This window comes from Melanaphis sacchari, unplaced genomic scaffold (genome assembly GCF_002803265.2).
Source record: "Melanaphis sacchari strain LSU unplaced genomic scaffold, SCAv2.0 Contig1_pilon_pilon, whole genome shotgun sequence".
NCBI lineage: Eukaryota > Metazoa > Arthropoda > Insecta > Hemiptera > Aphididae > Melanaphis > Melanaphis sacchari.
The window spans coordinates 1,120,222-1,146,464 of record NW_020270976.1 but is presented as its reverse complement, the minus strand read 5'-3'; the positions used below and the strand labels follow the sequence as shown (position 1 = coordinate 1,146,464).

The following is a 26,243-nucleotide window of genomic DNA, read 5'->3' as shown; positions in this document are numbered from 1 at the left end:
AATAATATAAATATATATTTACATATATTCATCATTAAATTACAATAATAAATTTGTTTTAACTCATTTTCATTATAATTGATAGTTTTTTATAATCTGTTGTTATTATTTTAACTTTAAGCCAAATTACTATTTTTTTCCTTATTAATGAATAACGTTTGATTTATTATAAGGTTATAATTTTATAATTTGTGACTTATTAAGTTAAAATAAGTTTATAAATAAAAATTTGAAACAATAAAATCAAAATACATTAAATTTTAAGTGTTAAAATCATGGTATTGTGTTATAGTGTTAACAAATATATCCATAATTTTTTTGTCAACATTTTAAATTCAAATTTGGTTTAAATTAGTTATCCAAACAAAGAATGATAGTTTTAGTTATTTATTTTATGGTAATTCAAAATTATTTTCAGTGGGGATTTGAAAAATGAAAGTTATATATATATATATATAAAACATTTAGATTGGGGAGCCCCTTGGCAGTTATATTTTAAAGGCCTAATATCAGGTGTTAAATTATGTTTACAAAAAAAATATGAAGCATTTTGGGTCCTCTTCCAAAAACATGTCCTAGACTCGCTGCTGATTTAGTATAATTACCTATTTTCACCACAAACTTATTCATACCATTATACAAAAAGTTAGAGTATTGACTCAAAATTCAATAATATAATTATGTACTAAAATACATTTCTGTAATAATAATATAAACATATTGTAAGATACTCTTATTATAGGCTGATACCTTGTTTGCTCAGAATCATTTTTAACACACAATAATTTATGAATGAATTTAAATGTAACACACATTACAATTATTCAATCAATGATGACATATACTCAACAGAGCTGTCATCTACTTGGGGCAATAGATTTTATAAAACTATAACCATAATGATTGAATTTCTTATATATACAATCATACAAAAATGTATAGTTATACTTGTTACATTTTGATAGGTATTTTATCATAAAATTAATCAAATGGTATTTGTTTTTCAAACTAAAATAACATTATCTTCAAAAACAATATTTAATAAACAGTAGATAAACCATTTTCTAATATGAATAACAATAATCAATGAGCAATGCCATATTCATTAAATTCAAATACATAATTCAACTATTTGTTTTTTAATGATAACTAACAGCAATTATAAAAAAAAATCATAATAAAATAATTTAACTAAACTTTATGCCTTTTTCTTCTTTGATTTGTCTTTGTATGTCTAATGCTCGTTCTTTATATTTTTGAGCAAGATTCAAATCCTTGGGTACACCATCTCCTTTTTTAAATATAATTGATGCATTAACACAACCTTTTAATTCGTTTTGATCACAAGCTTTTATTGAATATTCTAAGACTTTAGGCATATTAGGCGCCAATCCAATTTCTTCAATGCCAGCAAAATGAATATTACTGGCTACATAACATGCTTCTGAATGTTTGTTGTTACATGCTTTTTCTAAGTATTGCAGACTCTAAAAAAGATAGGTTTTATTATTTATAAAATTGTATTTCAATTAAGTATTGCCAAAAAAACTTGCCTCAAGTAAACTTTTTGATCTTTCGTCGACGTCAGTAATTGAGTCACTGTGATAACGGAGTTTCATTCCTGCAGCAAAACATCCATCAGACCAGTTATATTCACAGCCTTTCTTAAAATATCGTATCATCTATAAAAATAAAAAGTTATATTTTCATAGTTATAATGTTCAATAACAAATAAAACATCAAGAAAATTTTTATTGAATAGTTATATAATATTATTCACTAAAATAAGTATTCTCAATACCTCAGGAAGTACTGGTTTGAGATTTTTCAAGTTATTTTTTTCCATGTAGGAAGCATACTTGTAACAACTACGACCAAAATTCCGTTCATCACAATTTTCTTTAAATATTTTGGCTGCTTTATCCGGATTGTTTTCTATAGTCTCTAAATAATCACCAAGTAACTGGCATACTACAAATCATTCAATAAAACAAACCTTAATACTGCAAATATTAAAAAAATAAGAACAAAATGCCAATTTTTAAATTTACTTTGTGCATCTTTTTCACTGAAACAGCCAAATCTATACTCAATTCCTAAGTTTTTAATATATTCCTTAACATCTTCTTCTTTCTTGAAATCATAAGACATTTTTGTGATAAGTTTATTGGTTACGATCTATCTATTAAAATTAACTTAATAAAATAATTGATTAAAATGTCTTAACTTAAAATACTTTGAAAAATAAGTCAATTTTAAAATGTCTATTAATAATTAATATTTAATTTATAGTCATTTTAATTATTCAGCTGTTATCATTTTAATATTATTATCATTTTGATAGCATCATGCACAACAATAAATCTGTGTTGTTGCTTACTGGTTGGATCTATCTTAAGACTGTGATACTCAATACTCATTGATAATAAACCTTTGCAAACACCCTTGTCAGTAGGTGTCACAACTCGCGGTTTACGAATAAACCTATTATTTTTTATAGTAAAGTATAGTATACACTACTATACTAAATTGTATAGAAGTATAGTCACTATTCATTATATAGTCATTAGTCAGTATTCTCTGTGGACTATAGAGTAATGATGTAAATTGCGATTTTTTATGAGTAGCAGTCTCAAGTCTCAACTATGATTGCTACTTTATGTGCACCTATCACATAATATACTTTAGTAGCAACTAACAATCACAGTTGTGAGTTATGACTGCTACTTCTAAAAATCGCAATTTAGGATCGGAATAATTTAGGTAATTAACTAAAATTTATCTCCTAGACCGTATGGTCTACCAATGAATGTGGTTTACCGTGGTAAAAATCATAGTTTGGTACGTGACCTACCTACGTTTAAAAAAAAAAGATACAAATAATTGATCAGAAAACTTTTTTTATTTTTTCTCGATCTATGATACAGTTTTTCTTCATTGTCACATGTATGGCACCGCGTTATACAAGGTAGCTGACCATAATCTTGTAAGTATTCGACTGTAGATTCTTCAGTCAAAAGAGTAATATAAAATTTTATTCTTCTGCGAGTATTTTAAAAAGTTACCCATCAATTAAAATCTACAATGTTATTTATTTCTATACACCAAAAATAACACTAAACCATCTAAACTACTTTAATGGTGGAAGAGAACAGTAAACTCTCGCCTCGACACGGCTCGCTTGACGCTTATGATTAGTGGCGTAGATCGAGTAGATTACATTTAATTAGTTTAATTGATAGTTTTATCGGCATGAAGACATTGGGAATTACAAAGATAAAATGTATAAATGGTATAAAATACCAATACTAGAATTTTATCTATGGTAAGACATAATACATTAGTAAACTACAATACTATTTATTATGCTGATATTTATAACTTCAAGCTTGGTAGAACACAAAACGACGGTAGACCGCATATTGCGGAATAGTCCGACCTTTGAAAAAGTTGAACAGAACATAATAAAAGTATTAAGAGTTAAATCAGTTCATTAGGTCGGTTTATAAACCGTGAATTGTCAACTTAAAATTTAAATCATTGAAAATTTTAAATTTTAAATAATAAATATTATTATTTATTTGCCAAAAACTGATAATCGCGATGATCGTTTTGATGAGTTATACCAACTTTTAAATATAATATTGTAGTTGTTTTAAATCGTAGTTGGTATGAACTCCTGAAACGTTTATCACTATAATTCGTTAGGTCGCCCGTGCCATAATTGATATTTGATATATCACAGATAAATACAATACATATATTTATCTGTGGATATTAGTATATTACACAGTTTTTCAATATTACCATTTGGCATTTTCCAAAAAATGCTTACTTACAGTGTGTAGTACGAGTTACAACTTTACAAAAATTTTAATGCTTTTAAATTTAATATTTATCAGATTAATTCAAATACAATGACATATTTTTGTGTGTTTATTAATTGATTTCAATTGCTTATTATGAAAAATGCTTTATATTTCACTGGTTGACAATAAACAATCATTACAGATTTGAGATTTTTTTTTTTATATCTATTACGTTTAAATATTACATACTCATGAGTAACAATATCAGTCAATTTAACGTCAAAGAGTGAAAACCATTGTGCATACCTATTTTTTGACCAGAAGTAAACTTAACTAGCAAAGTAAGTAAAACTAATTATATTTTTTTTCAAAGTTTAATCAAGTGAAATGCAATACGTTTTTCAACGTTTTAGACATTGAATAGCTTGGTAAATACACTGTTAAATTAATTTAAGATATTGAGAACCTCAAATAACAATTGGTTAAACTACCAAAAAAAATTAAACCATTCAGTTTCACAGTAAATTAAAAATAAATATGATACCTAGTTGAAATAGTAGCATATGAGCTATATAAAACATACACAATTTAAATTGTATTTGAAAAAAAAATTATTGTAACTATTTCACCCTAGGTATTTAATATGTGTCCTAACACATTAAGATACTTATTGTCAAGTTATACGTAAATTAAGTAGTTCAGCAACAGATGTTGACTTTATTCTGTAGATCTAAAATTACATATCTTAATATTATGAAATTTTATATTTTGTATATTAATATAAAATCTAAATAATTTATCTCAATTTATGTTCTATAAAAAACAAAATACAATATATTGAAGCTATATGATGGATGTATATAATTATGCATTATTAGCAACATTAGTTAAAGTCACATAATAATCAATAAATTGTTATTCATATTACATATTGAAAATTTTTTATAAATTTAATAAAATAATAAACTGGTTATTTTTATTATATACTCATACAGTAAAATTTTTCTTAACAAACACCTTTAAAAAGTAGATACTGCCAAGTAATGGACATATTTACGGGATCAGAGATATATTTATTAATAACATATAGAAAAACTTATACCTATGGTACTTTAACTTTTGATTATTTAAATCGTAAATTTAGAATAAAAGTGGCAGCAATGTAAGGTATATGCAGATATATTTTTTCTATCAATTTACAGAATTATACTTCATTATTCTCCAGCATAGTCAAATTAAAAAATGTCTTGACATACAAAATTGTTTTGTGTTAAAGTCTTAAACAAAATACAATTACTGATTTTTTTCATAGTTTTAAATTTTGACCTTAAAATATTTATTTTTTTTTTTACTTTTTATAAAATTTTCAATAATAAATATATTTATGCATACATAAATAATATTAAATAACAATACTTGCACAAAATTATATAATTTATAACATACTATGTTGTAAACATATTACATAGAATGATTCTAATTTAAATCTATTCTATAAAGAGTTTTATATTATTTGTTTATACATTTTTATTAAAATAGGTAAAGTTATTTCATATTTTTACTTGGTATGCAAATTTTCTTCATAACTATGGTCAATTATGTGAAATTATATACAAATGAAAATTGTATTAAACAATTTCTTTTTAAAGTTATGATTTTTTTTAAATTCTGTGTAACATAGGTGATAACTTAAAAATTAGATGCAGCTATTTTTATTCTTTGTTCGATTCATGATAAATTATATTGTATTATTTCCTGCTTTATTATAAATATATTTTGGAATAAAACTTGACAAAGATAAATATAATTATTGGTATTTTACTAATGATGAGTATAAAAAATAAAAATGTTTTTCTTAAATCAAAAAAGTACTTGGTTACTTTGTTTTTTTTTTTTTAATTATTTTTATCAAGATTTTTGGAAATGATCAGTTAATAATTGGTATTAAAGAAGTTTTGGAGATCAACTTTATGTAAGGTAAGTAAACGGTTAATTCATACTATCTGATACACATAGGGTATATCTAGTTTATTACATTTTGACTCTGGTTAATTTTAATATGTCTTTGAACAATATGAATATATGTACTAAAATTACTTGTTGTACTTACCTGTTTAAATTTATTAAAATTAAAAAAAAAAAAACTTATGGGTTCTTTTGTATTTAAATAACTATAGTGAAATATCATGCTTATTACAATTAAATTTATCAATCTCTAGAATAGTGTTAAATTTAAATTTTTTGAATAATATCATATTAATTTATTTTTTTTGTATTTCATAGGGAATGGTGTTGTTATTTTAATAAAACACTTTATAAATTTAAATGTATGATGTATGTATTTAAAATTTTAATTATTTATCCATTAAAAACAAATTATCAATATATTATAAAAATATTATTGGATAATATGTTAACTTTAGGCTTACTGTTTTTCCACATTCTGATATCCTGCAACTTCATTATAGATATTATTATTATCATCATTATAAATTTTAAAATATTTTCTATTTTTCTAAACTATAATTCTAACCAACTCAAGTCTTTAAACTAATCAAGATTTTTTTATATTATCAATAATTATAAGTTCTATAATCAATGATATTATTTATTGGTTAAAAATATTTTTAATCTATTTTGAATCTATTTTTATTTATTGAGAAAAATTGATATAAGTATAAATATAATTAACATGAATTTTTTTTTTTTTTTACTATTAAAGTATAGCTTTTGAATGATTAAGTTTTAGTTGATGTTGAATATAGCAAGAAAAAGAAATGATATAATTACTTATAGCAAAACGTTTCACGCTCACTGCATATCCTATTAAAGTTATATTCATTGTGACATTAAGAAAAAAAAATTAAAATATCAAGGTATAATTTACACATAATAATACTTTTAGGGAACACAAAACAAAATCTAATATTCGAATTGTGACGCTAACCAAATTATAATATGTTTAATAACGAGGTACATGATTGATGCCAATTGGTTTCATTCAGTATTTGCAAACGATGTTAATTGATGCCATTTGTTTTCATCTTTGTTAACATGTTAATAAGTTTTTTAATTTATTATGAAATATTTTTTTATTGGTGGAGATTTTACAGGTAGCAGTAGTTATTTATATATTCATGAATAGATTAGTTTATGATTTAAATTTAAGTTAATAAGAATGTACTGTATTAATACTGTACAATTAATAAGTGATTATATATGGTAACCTATGTATAATTTATTACTTTAGGGTTTATTTTATTCCAGATAATTAATTTTTGAGTATATTATATACTAGTTTTATTTAATATGTTTTTATATTAAATATTATTATTTTAATAAAAATTAAAAATGAAGTGATTTAAACTTGTTAATATCCTTACAATGCATTACATTATACCACTTTGGATATTAAATAAAGGTAAGTATAAAAAAGACACAGAACATTAATTTATCAATGTATGGTATGTATTTTGCATAAACATTGTGAATTTATATTTCATGTTTCTGTGTCCAATTAAAAATAATAAATTTTTAAATATTTTATGCTTAAAATAATGTAAATTTAAATTTTGTTTTTAAAAATTCTCTTTTGAGACATTTGACAAAGTTAATTTGAGAATTAAAATAATATTTAATCATATACATTAGAACTTAAAAAAAATCATTTCTTAAAGTTGTATAAGTATTAATTATTAAGTGTAAATAAATAAACAAACATAATATATATTTACTTGTCTTTTTTAATAAAATAAATAATATAATTGAGTAGAGTTTTATAAATTTATCATTATACATTGTAATGCAAATTTATAAATTAAATCAAGTCTTAGGTATCATATACAATAAATATTACTTATTAATGTCATACCTATAGAGGGAGGGTTGAAGATTTTATCCTCTCATTTTAAAATTAGTTCTGAGTACAGCCTTATTAGTTTTATAGTCTTAATACTATTTTTATTAGGTATTACTATTTACATTTATAAACAATGCATGTCTATGGACATTACTTACTAATTTAATTTTAATTATATATATAAGGTAATAAAGTCTAAAATGCCCTAATTATCTTGATTATTTTTATGATTTAATTTTATTTGAAGTATTTATTCAATTTTGGAAAACAATATAAAATATTTTTTTCCATCATAGTAAATGATTTTACTTCTTTTTTAAGTGATAACCTATAATTTTAATTTCATGTCTTTCAAAAAATTCATTTTTAAAAATGTTGATATTCAAACATTGAATTTATAATAATTTGGTATTATTTATATGAATGAAAATAAAGTATTTTTGTTCAATATTTATATTTTAAAATATTTAGGAAAATATCTAATTCTTGAATATTAATTTAAGATAATAGATTATCTCTTAAAAACAGTAAAAATTAATCAAAAATTGATTTATTATAGTTATAAATTCTTCAAACTACAAACAATTATTTTATATTAAAATCAGAATATTAATATTTAAATTAATCTGACTCATCGATCTTTATATATATATAATAAGAAACTTATCCATAGGAACTGATTAAATGATAAATTATAGTTAATTTATTTTTTATTAAATTATAAACAGTAAAATATATTGTTATTTTTCAGTTCTCTAAAATCAGCCACATAAGAAACATTCTTCCATTGAAGTGACTAGAAGAGCATGCGTTCTGATAAAATTTGATCTTGAGTGCAGTGATTAAATTACATAAATTATTTATTTTTTTTGTTTTTTATCGAGTGTTTATTTTACGACATTGCTATTTCAATGCATTATCAAAATTTTAATGATTTTGATATTGAGTCAAGTTTTCAAGAAGATGAGAATCTTGTCATTGATATTGATAAACCTTTTATTCCTGCCAAACCTCCAAAAGCAGCATCTCCGCCACCAGTGCGTTCAGCATTTAAGGTAATGAATGTTTGTTTATTTAAATTAGTTGCGTGTATATTTTCTACATAAAATATTGATATATTTAGTTTAATATTTTATTACATTACATTTTTCTATTTTACTATTATTATTTCAGAATTGTTACTTTTATAAATGTAAAAATATTATAATAATATTTCATTTTAAATGTAATTTATGTACTCACTTTTTCACATACTTGCTATGTTAAATCATTGAAAAAGTATTTTTCAGTAATAATTGGATAAAATTAATTTAGTTATTAATTAATTTAAATTCTTATTTTGAATTATCAAACAAGTTTTTGAATTCTGTTTTTTTAATTTATTAGCCTGGAATAATTACTTAAAATTGATTTTTCCAATAAATTTAATTTAATAGACTTACTATTTATAATTGTTAGTGTGAATAATATGATAAATAACCATTGTACTAATTATTGGTTGCTTAAAACAATATATCAAAAATTATACATGATAAATGATAATACATTTAGTTTGATTGTGTGTATAATGTTTTGTCTGTACCTATTTGTTTTACTAAAGAATGTTATTGTTTTTAATAATGTGTTTAATATATATACATATTTTTTTTATGGATTTGTACAATTTAAACTAAAAACTTAGTCTTTTATTATATTAGATTTATATTAAGAAAATTTACCTCACAATAACATTTTTTAAGGAATTTTTTAGTTATCTCATTTATGATCTGGATTAATATAAGAAAATGTTTTTAAGCTAAATTGTTAGTTCTATTATAAGTATTATATACTTACATTTTTAAACATAATATATAAGTTATAAATAATAGATGGAATTAAGTTCCTTAAAATATCCAAGCCATGTTGAAATTGATAGTAAAAGTATCTATATTACTTACATTATTGGACTTCTGCTCAAACTGAAGAAATTGTTATGAAATAAGGGAATATCTTCTATATATTTTGACAACAGTGAAAAAAGTGTTTTTACATTGAAACATGCAATTAAAACATAAAATTTACAAATTCTCAAGATTCAAGAATAATTGCTATTGATTTTTTTTAATTATTACAATATTTTTTTTTTGTAACTAAATTGTTTTGTTATTAAAAATGCCCGTTATATTTAATTTTTTAGTGAAATGTATTTATTCTAAAGCAAAAGTATAATTATTGTATGATTTAACATGAACAGTATTCTGCTTATTTTTTCTTAAATAAGTATAATTTAATATATATTTTTTTTATCAAATAACTCAGCTTCTTTAATTCAAAATACAAATTATTATTCATGTTACATTGATAGAGTTATTAATAATTCAATATTGTGTTTTATTTTTGGTGAATAGGAATGTTCATTTATTATTAAAGATTTATTTTTGAAATATAATAAATCTTGTAATTTTTTCCAATAATCCAAAATAATTCTTAAAATCCTTTTATAATTTTTGTTCTATTTCTATTTGTATAATCTTCTGTATATATTTTTGTTTTAGAGTTTTATATTCCCATCTTATTTATTTTTACCCATGATTATATTTTTTAGTTAAATTCTAACAGCATTAATGTAAGAATTATAGATCTTACCAGTTACCACTGATAAAATAATTAGGAAAACTATTTATCATATAATTTATGTATATACTATTATACTGCTGTAATATTCTTTCTGAAGACAAAATGTTTGAGATTGATTTAAATGTGAATATTTTTTTATTTAGATTTATTTAAATCAGTCAAATCTTACTGTGTTAATGGAGTATGCACAGTGATTTTTTTTAACTGCAGTCACAATATGATAATGTTGCACATTAAATTGTTATGTTTGTCTACATATTGATGTTTGTAATATTTAGATCTAAATGTTTCTAAATAAATTGAAATTTTATTCTTTCATTATTAAAACAAAATTAATTCAATATACTATATTGATATAAATTTTCTACCTAACTTGGTACTATCTATAATCTTAGTATAGCATTACAAAAAAAATTTAATTTTCCATATTCCTATTGAATAGGCATTTTTGTCTTCATTGATCAAACCATACAGGTAATTCTAATTTAATCCTCTCCAGTCCTATAATACATTTAGTAGGGTAATTATTTTTTATAATTTTATATGTGATTTTATTATAAGTTTAATTTTGCCTGATCTTATCCTCTTCTGTGTTCCCCTTCTTGTATATAACTTATTTAAGTTACATTTAAATTGTACTTTTTATTTAATGCATTATTCAACATAAAAATAAGATATACATACCTATACATGTTATATCATGTAGATATGACCATTTTATATTAAAACTGCATATGAATGTGTCAGACCACTGCGATATATTCTATATATTATTATTATATTTTTGTATACATATTGTACTTGACCTAGTTATTATTTAGAAAAATAAATAGTACATGATTTTATTGTATTAATACGTGAGAAAACATTTTAGTGTCTGTTGCTAACATTTTTGATGGATTTCAAAATAAAATGTTTGAATCGTCAGTTAATTTATTAACTTTTAAGTTACTAGTTATATAGATAAACAATTTTAAATTGTTTTACCTATTGTATTTATGCTTAATGTTTATTTATAATTATTGAACTATAATTGTATAATATAGAAAGCTATAAAAAAAATATACAATTATTATATTAACATTAATAATTGTTATTTCGGTATAAATTTAATTAAGGTACTTTGCAATGTGGGGAATTTTGGTTTGACCACTGATAAGAATGGTTTAAACAAATTAATAAAATTGAGCAATAGTTACATTTATTCAGTTAATTTCTATTAAAATTTAAATAAATATAATTTAAAATCTTAAATTTTTTAGGCACCCACAGGTCTTTCTCGAGAAGAACAGTTGTTATCCACAGTTGTTCATTTAGATAACGGTACAACTGGCTATTTAATAACTTTAAATAAAACAACAGGATCATGGTCATGTCATGCTTGTTATCCATTCAAAGTTCCATCTTTGTCATTGCTCGAAGAGCATTTAACCAACAAAATGCATTTATTAGAAATGGGAAAGTCTTGTTTTCCGGCAAAAAACTTTATAAGAGCATGTTCAGAAAGTAAATATGGTTTTTTTGTACTAACGAAAGCATTCTTTGTACTGTATTTAAAATATTTATGGTGGTATTAAAATAGCTGGAATAAGTGTTGGTATGCCATCAATGGTATCGGGTGAACCAATACCACCAGGAATGGAAGATGAAGTAGATAATGTGTTGGCCCGTATTCAAGCTACATTGGATTCAATTTTTATACCTTTAATAGGTATAGAATTTATTCTAGAATTATTGCCATCTGAACCAACCGAAGAACCTAGGTATATGTGTGCATTGTGTGATAAACGAGGTGATCCGAGAACTTTTCCTAATCATTTGCGAAGCTTTAATCATCACATGGCATACTTGGTAAGTACTATTTTTATAAATTTTCAATATTCATTGTAAAGTTAAAATTTTTTATTTTAAACTCTAGCGAAGATATTTTAGAACATTAGCCAGTGCTTTGGAAAAATTAAACAAAGTGTCTTCTAAAGGATTTCAAGAACTAGTATTTCATGTTATTGGAAAAATAGAAGAAACATATGGCCGTATGAAACCAATAGTGGTTGATGCGAGTCTATTTGATGTATCTACTGAAAAAATAAAAATCTTAAGACAAGTAAATAATGGAAAACATATCATGTAAGTAAATTGTATGTAATTTAGATAAATATTAGATATGTTGAACTGTTTTAAGTATATTATATAAATAAGTTTTAGTAATAAATCCATTTAAAAATGTATATAAAAATATTATACCTATCTGTAATATGTTTTACCCTTTTTAAAAACTGTTTGGTTGTGTTACAAGTATAAAATGTGCAATACCAAAATAACATTTTTAAATATATTATAATTATTTTTTTTCTAACTTCTATGCTGTTTATCGATGTAATATTGCTTATCAGAACTCACAAATTTTGATTTCTAATCATTACATTATTTTGGATGTATTTTGTCATCATGACATCTGTCTGCCATAAGCTATATATATAATGTACTCATTTTTAGATAGTATTAGTGTGTTTTCACTTTTTATTATATACTAATCTATTGTCTTTAATATTATAATACATCTACTTTTTTATCATGATAAATCTTATCCTTTAATTATTCTTGTGTACATTTCTACTAACAAGAGCACAGTATTTTTCATGTTTTGTATATTTGTGATTTAATCATGTCCTATAGAAATAACTCCATACCTGTAATCAATAGTTATAGCTGTTATAGGCACTATTTAAAAGTATTACTCAGTCAAAAGCTTTGATTTATGTCGTGATTTGTATACAAATAAGTTGGAAAAAAAACATTATTTTTTTGTCAGTTTTGTTTACATACTTGAAGACAATCATTAATTTCTTACTAATAAAATTTTAAGATTAAAATTTATCTGGATAACACAAGAAAAAACAACTGCAAACTACACATTTAAAAAAAAACACGTCTTACAAACTTGAGAAAAATAAAAAAAAAATATTGAATATTTTTAGTACATTATGTTTATTATCTTTGATACAGGGAAAGTCCAGAAGACCTATGGATGTTAGATATGATAAAATCAGAATTTGTTGAAAATCCTTCTCTTTTACAAGAAAAATGTAAGTCATATTTTATTTTTAACTATTTCAATGTCATTACTTGGTTATTAAGCATAATTTTATTATTTTCTTTTCAAATGTTTAATGTTGCCAAATTTGAATTATTTATTTTAAGTTCCTTTAAAAAAAATAACTGAGAAAAATAAACGTGATGAAGAAGAAAAACAAAAAGCTATTAAAGCTGAAACGTAAGTAAAATTGAAATAAATGATTTTTACATTTTTCAATTATATCCTTAATTCATTAATATTCCAAAAATGAATATATTTTAGGTCATTTAATAAAAATCCAAGAATTGCTGTTAACAAATCCCAATTGCGTTCAAAGAATGATAAAGAAGAAAGTGATTCTGATGTAGAATTTGTTGACATTAAAACAAATACTGAATCTAAACCAAGAAAGCGTGTATCAAGTAAATTTGTCAATTATTATAAAATAATTATAATAAAATATTTTATGGTAAAATAAATTACTGTTTATTTTCAGGTAGAGAATCTAGAGATAGAAGACGTAGATCACCACCTAGAAGACATCATCGTTCTAGAAGTCCATATCGTCATAAATCACGTACTCGTTCAAAAACCCCTGTAACGAGACAAAGATCTCGTTCACGTTCTCGATCAAGATCTCGTTCGCCTTATTACAATCGTAATAATAAATATTCTAGTCATCGGTAATATAATAATACAAAAAAAAAAAGAAGCTTTTGTTAGTCTATATTTATTTATTTATTATACCAGAAGGCGTTATAGAAGCAGAGAAAGAGATGAATCATATAGAAGACGACTTTCCCCTACAACTAACGTGCATTCTATGCATTCTATGTCGGGTTATGTCTCAGGACATCCACATCCTAGAATGTTTTATGCTGCACCTTATATGTCTTTCCCTAGGCCATTTATGAGATATCCTCCACCTAGTAGACCTAGGTTCTACTCTCCAGATATATATTCAGCTGAATATCATACACAAAAAGAAAGGTATATTATATTATTGATAAAAATATTAATTATATTTATAGTAAGTTTCATTATTATTCATTTGAATTATGTTTAAAATAAATTTATATAATATAAATATAAATATATATATTTATAATAAGTTTTGATTTTCAGGAATACTAGTAAAAGAAAAAGATTAATACAAGAATACGAAAAAGCTGTAGAAGAAATGAAAATTGAAATGGAGAAAAAGTTAAGTTATCATGAAAAAAATCCTGAAAAACATCCATTATATCCAGATGAATGGAAAAAGTTCTGGAATCGACGTTTTAAAGAATTGCAAATGGAAGGTAAAGATCCAAATACTTATGATTTTAAACCTGAGTGGATTCTTTCATGGAGTAAACGCACACAGGAAATGCATGATGAAGAAGTTAATGAAAAAATGGAAAAACTAAAAGCTAAAATACTGGGTGATATAAACATGGATAAAAGTTCTTCGGAATCACCTTCAAGAGATTCTCCTCCTTTAAAAGACAAAAAGTCGTCAATAGATTTAAAACATAGTTGGCATAATATTCCAGTATCTGAAGTATTAGAAAGAGACTCTGATATTGTAGCCAACAAACCGACTAATGATAAAAAACCTAGAGTTGCTGGAGCATCTCCTATTAATTCAGATTCAGAAGATTCAATAAATGAAATCAATGATCATAATAAACCTAGAGAAAAAATTAAAATTGAAAATCCTTTAAATGTTATTACTGTATTGAGACAATTGAGCGTTTTGGAAAGTCAATTAGGTCTATTAGCACCTAAAATAGTTGATTTGTTGTCTAAAGGTCTTGTAATGGAAAAAATTGAACCTAAATCATCAATTAAATTATTGACTCCAGACAATTGTGTGATGTTTGAAACAGTAAAAGAAAAACTCAAAGGACAACTTTTAGCAGGAGTTGTCAAAAGGAGTTTAGTAAATGCTACAATGTTCTCTATTCGCAACATTGAAAAATTGATGCAGTTAGCACCCAAGTTTATACCTACATCGAGCATGTTAAATTCTACACCTACTTCCATACCTTTATCCACTTCTGTACTTACACCTGTATCTAAAACTGCTCCAATTATAGTGCCTGGGGTTGGTGTTATTGATAAAATGGCTATTGCTCAGCAAATAACTCAAGCATTACTAGCTCAAGGTAAAGTGGATGTGTCACAAAACGATTTAGAAACTCTCATAAATGCTGTTGTAGGTATGGCACAATCTGGAGATAATATTCAAGGAGCTAAAAACTTATTAGCAAACATAAATAATGGCGGAGATGTGTTGAAAACTGCTTATGAAGAAGTTAATAAAAAAGAAGAAGTCGAAAAGATGAATTTAGACCAATTATCTCAGGGTGACATAATTAACTTATTGAAAAATTTCAGAGATTTGAATACTGATGAACAAGATGGACTAATAACTTATTTGAAAAAGTTAGGAGAAAAAAAACCAGAAGAAGTGAAAAAATTGAGAAGGTACATTGATATGGGACCATCTAAATTAAAAGAAGTTACTTCTATTTTTAAAGATGATAACGATGATGATGATGATGATAATTATGAACTATCAGAAGTTTGTAAGGCTGTCAAGGAAAAAGTTAGTGAACAGAAAGACGAAAACGTGAAAAACATGACTGTTAATTTTGAAATCACTGAAGAGCAACAAAAACTTTTAAGTAGCTTAAAAAACTTTTTACCAGGTATAAAATCTGATTATGGTTTGGGATTTACCGACACTCAATTGAAAACTACTCCTAACCAATCATTTTACAAAAATTCTAATAATGAACCTCATACCAATTTATATTCCTTAGATCCATATTCATCAAAAAAAAATGACACTAATTATTCTCCACAACCATCAACATCCACTACATTTTTAGTTGACCAATCTGATAAATACAATATTCCTCAAGAGAAGCCTAATCAATTCAATAAACCACAAGAACAGCCTAATAAATACAGTCAACCACAAGATCAGCTTAAAAAATACAATAAAAAGCAAGAGCAACTCAATAAATACAATATACCTGAAGAACAACCTAATACATACAATATATCACAAGAGCCATCCAATAAATACAATTTATCTCAAGATCCGACTAACAAATATTTGTCTCAAGAACTGGAAAATAATTATAATATACCTCTAGAGGAACTTAATGAATATCATACTTCTGAAGATCAATCTAATGAATATAATATATCTCCAGAGAAACCTGATCCGTATTCAGCTAACCAAGTGGATAATTACAATGATCCTTACTCACAAAATCGTACTAATAATTATTATCAAGGGCAGCAACAGGATTCTTTTAATAAATATCATCAAAATTCTTCAAATTATTATAAAGGTAAAAATACATATAAAACTAATAATACTTATTCTGACACATACCAAGGAACGTCTAGAGAAAATAATAGGAATCATCGATTTAATCGCGGTCAAAATAAACGATATCAAAGTAGACGGTAAATTGAATATAATTTGATTTTATATTATTTAATTAAATTGATAGTTTTATAGTCCTATTAAGGTTTTATATATTTACTAAAAATGAAATCACATTTTATGTCTTAAGTATTTAAATATTTTATTATATAAAAATCAATGATTTTTCTTAGTAATTTAATTTTTATTTTAATGAAATGTTTCATTATTGAATTTATATATATATATATATATATACATATAAATATATATATATATATTTATAACTAGACTCAAAACTGAAAACCCAACGTAAGAAATGTTAAGTGTAACACTTTTTTCCTAGTGTTTTATATGATATTTAGACATAATATATTAAAATAAAAAATTGCATGATAAATATGATAGTATTTTTTAAGTATTAATACAACTTGATAAAATTATTATGTTATACTATATGTATTATACTTTTTAAGTATACCTGTAACCGCATATTTTGATTATTTTACATTTTTACCTATAACTGATAAGCTATTGTATTACTGTTTATAAATATTTTAATTGAATACATATGATTACTAATTTGATTATTTTATTGTTGATAATGTTGTGTATATCTAATATTATTATGCATAATAATACATCAATTTATGTTTCTACTAGGCAGTTAGTAGTCAATAAATTTATTTTTAATTTTTATAGGTTTTAGGTTTTTGTAGGCATATTGTTGATTTATATATGCTAAGTACCAACTATTACAGTAAAATAAATTTTAATGGTTTTGATAAAAATGTTACAGTGTGCAAAGAACACCACTTCCAAGTGTGCAAAGAATGCTATATTACGATTTATGTATATTAAATGTGAAATGTAAAACATAGTCTCTTTTTAGTGCCATCAAGATGAAACACGTAGGTCATACTTGTTAAAATAATGAAGTATTTTAAATAAATAAATATTCAAGTAGGTACTGATAATATTTCTGAAAAATATTTTAATACAAATTATGAAATAACCGTCTGATGAAATTTAACTTGCTCCATGAGTAAGAAACAATAAATAACTGATAAGATGTGTAACATTGTATAATGAGGCAGATTTAATAATCATAAAAACAACTTGCAGCTATTCTTCAGTGCTATGTTCAATACTGCTTATAAACTTGTATTATATTTAAATATACAAAGCTGAACGCAAATTAATGGAAATATTTAACAAACAATAAAATTGGTTCTTAAGTCATAATGTTCAAAATTAATATAGAAAACTGATTATCTCAACTCACTTTATAAACAATGTATCTAATTTTTTAATTTAAAAAAAAAATGGATCACATAAAGAATATTTTGTACCTTGCTATATTTAGATTATATTATTTCATAAAAATAAATTTAACAGGAATTATAATATTGTTAGTTATTAGCAGGGCTAAGATTTATATGCAATAAAAAATTGTAAAGTGTGCATTTGGTTTATTAAAAATATGCAATTAATATTATACACCAAAAAAATGAGAAATATACACTTAAAAAAATTATACGTTTTAAAATTAATTAAATAATATTCTTAACTATTCACGCTATTCAAATGTATTATACAAAACAATTACATGGTGTTTTAAATTTTTAAAACTGGACGGTCTTCTGTTAGACCTTAATATAAATACACCTTCAATAGGTATTTTTGAACAGCGTCAATACACACTGTCGTATGATAAAAACGTCTAGTCACAAAATATACCATAAAATATGCATTTCGTCAAAAATATGCAAAATAAAATCACCATTGTTAATTTTATCATGAGGTGATTCGTGGACATTAGGTAATAGGTACTTACAAAAACAATACCTAATCAGAAATCGCAAAAATAATATAATGTTACATATATATCCTAGTCTTAGTTGTTAGTGATGATACTACTATTATAATATTAGATTATTTTTATTCAAAACCATGTATTTAGTAATTAATATATAATACTATTAAAACTAAAAATTTCAAAAACCATTTATAATTTTAACTTCTGGATTATTCTTGAATCAATTAAAAAATCAATCGATAAGCACAGTAAAAAAAAATCATCACGACCTTAAAAAATTGACAATTAACGAGAAGCAGTTTCATTTTAAAGAAATCTAGAAGTGAAAAATCATTGTCGGATCAACTAATTATTTATGTAGACATGTAGTTATTGTAGTTGTAATATTATTATCGTAAACTTGTAACCGTCCTTCAATGCTAGTGCATTTGATAAAAATAGATTAAAAAATTGGTAACTGACGAAAAAATAAGAACGTATCATATTATAGTCTTTGTAAAGATAGATACATAATAAATAATAATATTTGTCGTTTCTGTTGCAATGGCTACCTACAATGTGTCGAACCACTACATAAACACATTTAAGTATATATAATTAGTGTAGGTATTACGCTATGGTGGATTATGGATACGTGTTGTAATATATTAATCGACATTCATAGGTAACACCATTGATTATAGAATTCTATAATCAATGGTAACACTAATAGCTATACGTTTAGGCGTAAAAATTATAAAAACGCACGTGAAAAAGTATGGCTATTGGACTAATATATTATTCTATTGATTTTAAAGACCGAGAAAAAATATAAATTTAATAATTAAAAACAAATTATCCGTCAACAAAAAAGTGTACCTACATAAAATATCAATGGAAATAATATCACGTGCTCTATTATTAAGGGACACAAAGTTTTGAGTGTCATGCGCATTCGCTATATAGGTTTCTGTATAAATCTCTGTCGAATAATCTTTGTAATATTAATAAGTTTCTCTGTATATAGGAACATGGTTGTAAAATAACATATGTAGGTAAATATTACCAAGCGTGTACAGTGTACACTGTACAAATACGTCGATACAACCGATAATCGGAGTCTAGTGTCTACGTTTGGAACTCACTCCCTCGTAAGTATACATATTCCAATATGTCGGCATAGGTCAGGGGTCGGGAACCTTTTCGTAGAAAAGAGCCATTTTTTCAAAAAATTACAAAACTATGATATCCAGGGAGCCGCACAGGTTTAATCAACCTTTTTTTGGTAGGCAATAAAAACATAATAATGCGTCTTAAATTTAGAAAATATAGAAAAACTTTATTTTATTAATTCATTATTATTATTATTATTATTATTGTTTATACAAATAATATAATATTATTTAATGAAACACAATAAAACGCATCTGCATAATATTAGTGGGATTTTTGACACTGAATTATCTAAAGAGCTGCAGGTTGCATGTTAAAGAGCCGCAGGTTTCCGATCCCTGGCATAGGTAGATATCGCTAATATTTGTATACTTTTTAGACATATCGTGACTAGGTTGTAAATGGCTGTAAAGATTGAGCGCGTCTGATCGCTCGCAGTCCCATTATACACGAAATTCACCACTGAACAATTGAATAAAAAGTAATACCTGACTATTAAGTGCACAACTCCTCATTGCATCCCGCGGGCGTTCGCAGAACGCTGTTATATTGATGGACACTTTTAGGTACCCATACACCACTTCGCAAAAACGTAATATGGTTACAATTGTGATTTTTTGTGAAAGTGGAGGTAGGTATGATATTATTATGAATGTTACGAAAAAAAAAAAAAACTGTACATAATATAAACATTTCTCAATTAAAAAAAAAACCCTATTTGTTGTGTGATGTCTTAAATCGTCCACTGTATTTCGTTTGCGAGGGTACCTATATAGAAAAATTTGGGGATTAGATAACCGCTTTGGCTTCTGCCCTACTTATGTATAGGTATGAATAATGTTAGATGTTTATCGAACCCGTGTTTGATTTTATCGGCAGTAAGTAGCGTATAATTTACTGGGTGAGGGTGACAGATATTTCATATGGATGTCCCCCCTCCCGCGCGCCCTATGATGTTTGTTTATTAGTGGTACTCACCATATTAGTGTATTACCAATTACCAGTTACCGCTATTTTATACATGTATCATATATATGTATATTATCATAGATCACCAGTAACAATAAGTGTTCGGCCTTCGGCACACAACAGCAACGTCCACGTCGTTTGGGGGTTCACCAAAAGCTTCGTGTGATCTTCGTGGACACTGAAAACTGCAGTCAGAGTCGACGGAACTCGCCCAAGCAGCTTTACCCCAAATTTATATACAGTATAGAATCTCAATTATCCGTGTTTGCGATTAACCGTGCCCACTCTTCAGAAAATTTTTAAACATAATACTCGATATCGACAATCGTATTAATCACATTTTTGACGATAATAATATGAAGATAAGCAATATTGTACATCGATTATTATATTTATTATATTTCTAATTATAATCGAATCAAAATTTTTAAAATTTCATTATTATGAAATTGTACCTATGTATTTCTAATTATAATTAAATAAAAAATGTCATTATTATAAAAAGTCCTGATTAACCGTGATTTTCATTTATCCGTGTGACTCTCTCCCCATCATTACCCCGGATAATTGAGGTTCTACTGTACCATAATAACAAAGCAGCAGTTCTCAAACTAGGGTACGCGTACTCCTAAGGACATGATCTCGAGGGGTATATGAAAAAATTGGCTAATGACGGAAAATGTTGAATTTGTTTATTTAAAATAATTCGTTTTGAAACTATTCATTATATGTTATTAAAAATGAAAATTTGTGTTACAAATTAAAACTTAACCGTCGACTTATCTAATAAATATTATTACTATAGAGTTATGATTAAATTCAAATTTAATATAAAAATTCATTGAACAATAATTGATTGACAAAGATTACTATTAGTAATCTTTAATTTTTAAATAAGATTCTAATGCAAATAATTTAGTTCTTTAAAAATTTAATAGGGTATCCAAAAAAATTGGAGAAATTCTTTGATTTCTTTAAAGATAACTCGTATTTTGTAAATTGTATCATGTATAAATATTAAATACTCTTTATTTGATATATGTACTAAGTACATAAAATATAGAAAATATGGACTTATAAAAATTATTTTTTTATTTTTAGGATTTTGTAACGGTAATATTTTTAATTAGTTATTAGTAAATAATTTATAAAATATAAATTATTATTAAAATTATTAGTAGATTAATATATTATGTTTTGGATTTTTAAATGATGGCTTATATTAAAGATTGTTGACCCATTTCACGAAAACAATAATCTTGAATCTATTTTTGATTGACGTTGATTTAATTTTAAATCACCTTGTATATTCATAAACTATTATAGCTACTTATTATAAATGTTTATTATTTATGTTCAATAGTATTGTGTTTGTAATTTTAAGATAAGCATAGTTTCCTTATGTCGATTTTTAATATTTTGCAAATACTAAAACGTAAGTAGGTAATGTTTAACGAAATAATATTGGGAAAAGAACGTATTCTATTTTTAAATACAATTTATGTTAATCGTCATTCTTAAAAAAGTATCTATTCGGTATATATTTTACTAGACAATTATACTAGAGGATTTTATTGGTGTTATTATTTTATCAATGATATTCATGGTTTGAATAAATTCAAAAAGTAAAAAACATTTTATGATTTTCGCAATAAATTTTGTGAAGTTAGGTTATTTCTTTTTTATTGATTTTAGATACATTAACTACGCAATCATTAGTATATTTATTTTATAGATATAATATAAAACTCATATTAAATTATATAGGTAATTCAGATTTTTTATGAAATGAAAATAAGTTGATTATCTTGATGGTCGGGTACTTAAATTTTTATTTATTTGTTTTCGAATTTGATTCTAAGTTAATTATTGAACTTAAATAAAATTACTGATAGTAAACAATAGTTTGAATTTTTTTAAATATACTGGTAAATTTTTTTTAGTTTTTTATATTTAATTAACTCTATTTGTCAGTATCTACCAGTTAGGCCAATATCAAATTGTATAAACGCTATAAGCAATCATTAAATATTTAACGAATTATTGACAAGCTAATAATTCTTAGAACGACTTATATTGTATATATATACAATGTGACATTTCCCATTTATGGTTCATTTAATGTAAGCTATCCATTTAATTAAAATGTTTTAAGCTTTTCATGAATATTTTTAAATAATTAATTAATTTAATAGCAACACTAACCCAATATATTGGATTTAAAGGTAAGTAATGGCAACACACAAATAAGTAATTTTACTGTTCATACATTTTTTTTCAAATTGTATGAATAAAATTTATAGTTTATAATAAATTACTTCCATGATCTTTAAAGATAACTTAAGTTACTTTAATTTTATTTGTTTAGATTTTCGGTCATAATAAATGCTAATAGTTATACATGAATACATAATTGATATGTATTTATTTTTTTTTTGCGTATTATTTTCTAACAAAAAACAAAATACATGCTGTTTTTAAGTGCTGAGATACTGTTATTTTTAGATCGAAAGGGGTGGTTAATATGTTATACAAATTGTATTAAATAATAATGCATATTACACCAGTATAATTAAATTTCAGGATCAAAAACAATTGATTTAAGTTACAATTTTGAAAGTATGTATCTTAACCTACATAAAAATAAATAAATAAAATTTAAAGTATGATTTAGTGTAGTTGTATACATATATTACAAACAAAGTTGTATTTATTTTATGAAATCAAAATGAACCTATATATATTATATATATTTTATTGTGAATAATTGTTTATATTTATTTTTAGTTGGTATTGGTAAGTATTTTCTTTATTTTTACTGTCAATAATATTATTGAGTTTCTGATTAAAATATGATCTTATACAGCCGTATATACTGATTTCTAGATTAGGACGTGACTAAATAGATATTATAAACATTCTATACATAAATATAGGCGATAGTTACTCAGTTGAAAAAGTATATACGTCTATACACGCGGTTGGAATGTTGATTAACTTGGTGCGACAGTAATGATTTCTCGAGTGCATTTATTTGTTATCATGATAATTATTTATTATACTTAACGTCAAACGACATTATTGGAAGATTTCACATACAAGTAAATGATTATTAAAATATATTTATTCAAAATATATGAGAGCGAACATAGTAGATAACTATTAATAAATGACCAAGTATTAAGTCATAGTTAACACAATAAATCTGTCATCATCGGACGGTCCGACATAGAATTCTTTATGAAACATTGAGCCAAAAGATTGTCTAATCAAATTTCCTATTTCAGATGACACATTATTATTAACGTCTAATAAATACAATTTTATATTTAAACACATAAAAACCAAGCTTGAATGGAATGGAATCTGAAAATTGTATGCTTAGTACATTTAACAAATTATTTCTATATTATCTAAATCGCTCACTTCACCACTTAGCCAGTGCACAAACTCTGGTTTCGCCGTAATCGATTTGATTGATGTTTTTCATCGTCACCGCTATTTTATTCAACAATATATAACCCTCCTCGACATAATATCATCAAATACTCTTGTGGTTTTAAATTAAGCAGAGGAGGTACTGTAGGTGTGTTTCGAAGCATTTTGATAGTGTGAAACGGTCAAACGGCGATATAGTTTAATACAGAAATAAAACTATTAGCCCTAACAGAAATATTATTAATATTTGGAAATTTACACCTTCGAGAGCCGCCACTGTCATAGCGTCTACTGTTCTTATTGTTGTTTTCCCGAACATCTGGGCGATAAATTAGGATTAATCTATACATTCTACGCTAAAGTTGGCTTTATCTTTGTCATGGTTAAAAATATTGTAAACGTAGATAACTCTTATTCTTAATCTGACACTATCACATAAATTAATGATCTAAATATTATGTCATTATATACTACAGAAATAAGAAAGAATTACTTCAAAAAATTAAGAGGTATGTAATTATTCAATTTTTAATTGTATAGCTTTTTTAAAATAATATATTATGTGATATATTTTTATACTTACTTATATTTATCATTTATTATTTCCACCATTGCTATAATACATTTACGAAAAAACAAGATACAATATGAATGAAAACGATAATATCTATTGCATGTCTATCATTTTTTTTTCTTTTTAATGTAATATCCGATTTTTACAATAAAATGCTTACCACTTATTTTTTAATAATACAATAGTGACTAATTATAATAATGGACGTCTAACTTATGTTAATTCTATACAAATTTTTTTTGTTATAATCGTTTAAAAAAAAAAAAAATGCTTTTAATTATTCAGCTTCAGTTTATTGGTACCTCTATTAAAAATTCATAATACAGCTTTAGTTTAATCGTTAATTTTCTTATGTGTTTTTCTAGAATTGTTTCGTATGTACATTTTTGTTTTGTTATTAAAATATAATAATCTATAAGTAAAATATAAAACGAAGAATTATATTCATTAACAATAAACATTGTAGCTCAAAATATTAGAATAAATATGTAATATAGTTTAAAAAGATTGTTCTGAATGAAATATTAATTTATATTGTAACTCCAATTTAAATTAAGTACTGGTTTATTTAATCATATAATTAATTTTTATGATACACCATGTTTTATTTTTTTATAGAATACATTTGTAAGTATCTTTTATATTTATTGTGGTACTTCACTTGTGATACTTTCAATATTTTTTTCTCCTCTTTTTTTCATGACCTAATGACAAATAAAATATTATTTTCTATATTATACCATATAATGATATTACTTAAAACGCCATAAAGAATAAGAGAAGATAATTAATATTTTATATTGTTAGTTATTGTAAATTGTGTAAAAACCTAAAAGCATTGTTTTCGAATCTAACTTTTTACTTTAACAATAAAATAAGCAAATAACGATTGATCTATTTATATAAAATATAATTTATATAATTATAAATTAATTAAACTCTATCGTTTACAGTGGATAACCGTACGTACCAATTTTTTTTAAGATAATCATTTAAATATTATTTTGTGTAAAATGTATTTTTTGAATTGTATATTCTGACTGAAACTATAAATTTGTTGGTGTTAAAAGACTATGTTTATTTCATTTTTTACTTTCAAACTTCAAAACAGTTTTATTTACAACCATCATGATAGTTTACTTGGCAATCGTATTGTATAACACTGGTACTTTTAAAAATTTTAAATAATTAGAAAAAAATAGAAAAAAAATCAAATCAAACTGAAATATTTAGAAAATTTGAGTTTTTAATAACACGTTTTTTTCTAAATTATAAAAAAGTTAATGCATTTAAAATATTTTAAATGTTAGAAACAATGATAAACTGCCAATTAAGTATGTGTTACAAAAAATATGTGATAGTAATATTATAAATAGTCGAGGGTGATCGAGATTAGTAACCAATGATTACTTAATATCAAAAATAATTTTCTAATGAATATCTTAAAATCTTTATAACTAATTATACACCCTAATTAATATTAAAAACATATTATTAACAATTA

General features: G+C 24.2%; 2 protein-coding genes across 5 annotated transcripts; one reads left to right on the top strand and one right to left on the bottom strand.

Annotated features, from left to right (window-relative positions):
• Positions 1–1,123: 1,123 nt before the first annotated feature.
• Positions 1,124–2,256, bottom strand: LOC112593331 (cytochrome c oxidase assembly factor 7 homolog). The gene is made up of 4 exons (XM_025337717.1): positions 2,052–2,256; positions 1,802–1,971; positions 1,554–1,682; positions 1,124–1,487 (listed from the first exon to the last, which is right to left on the bottom strand). Exons 1-4 carry the CDS (start codon positions 2,149–2,151, stop codon positions 1,188–1,190), a joined length of 699 nt encoding a protein of 232 aa, XP_025193502.1. The 5' UTR covers positions 2,152–2,256; the 3' UTR covers positions 1,124–1,187.
• A 1,641-nt stretch (positions 2,257–3,897) lies between these two features.
• On the top strand, positions 3,898–16,899 carry LOC112593089 (uncharacterized protein CG7065). 4 transcript variants are annotated; one of them, XM_025337355.1, is made up of 12 exons: positions 3,898–4,150; positions 5,723–5,786; positions 8,420–8,723; positions 11,547–11,790; positions 11,867–12,135; positions 12,203–12,411; positions 13,291–13,370; positions 13,486–13,558; positions 13,643–13,782; positions 13,857–14,043; positions 14,111–14,350; positions 14,486–16,832. In XM_025337355.1, exons 3-12 carry the CDS (start codon positions 8,580–8,582, stop codon positions 16,830–16,832), a joined length of 3,933 nt encoding a protein of 1,310 aa, XP_025193140.1. In that variant the 5' UTR covers positions 3,898–4,150; positions 5,723–5,786; positions 8,420–8,579. The 4 variants fall into 4 exon arrangements, with proteins under 4 accessions (XP_025193140.1, XP_025193142.1, XP_025193139.1 ...); XM_025337357.1 differs by lacking the exon at positions 5,723–5,786 and having other exon boundaries at positions 14,114–14,350; positions 14,486–16,899; XM_025337354.1 differs by lacking the exon at positions 5,723–5,786.
• Positions 16,900–26,243: the final 9,344 nt, after the last annotated feature.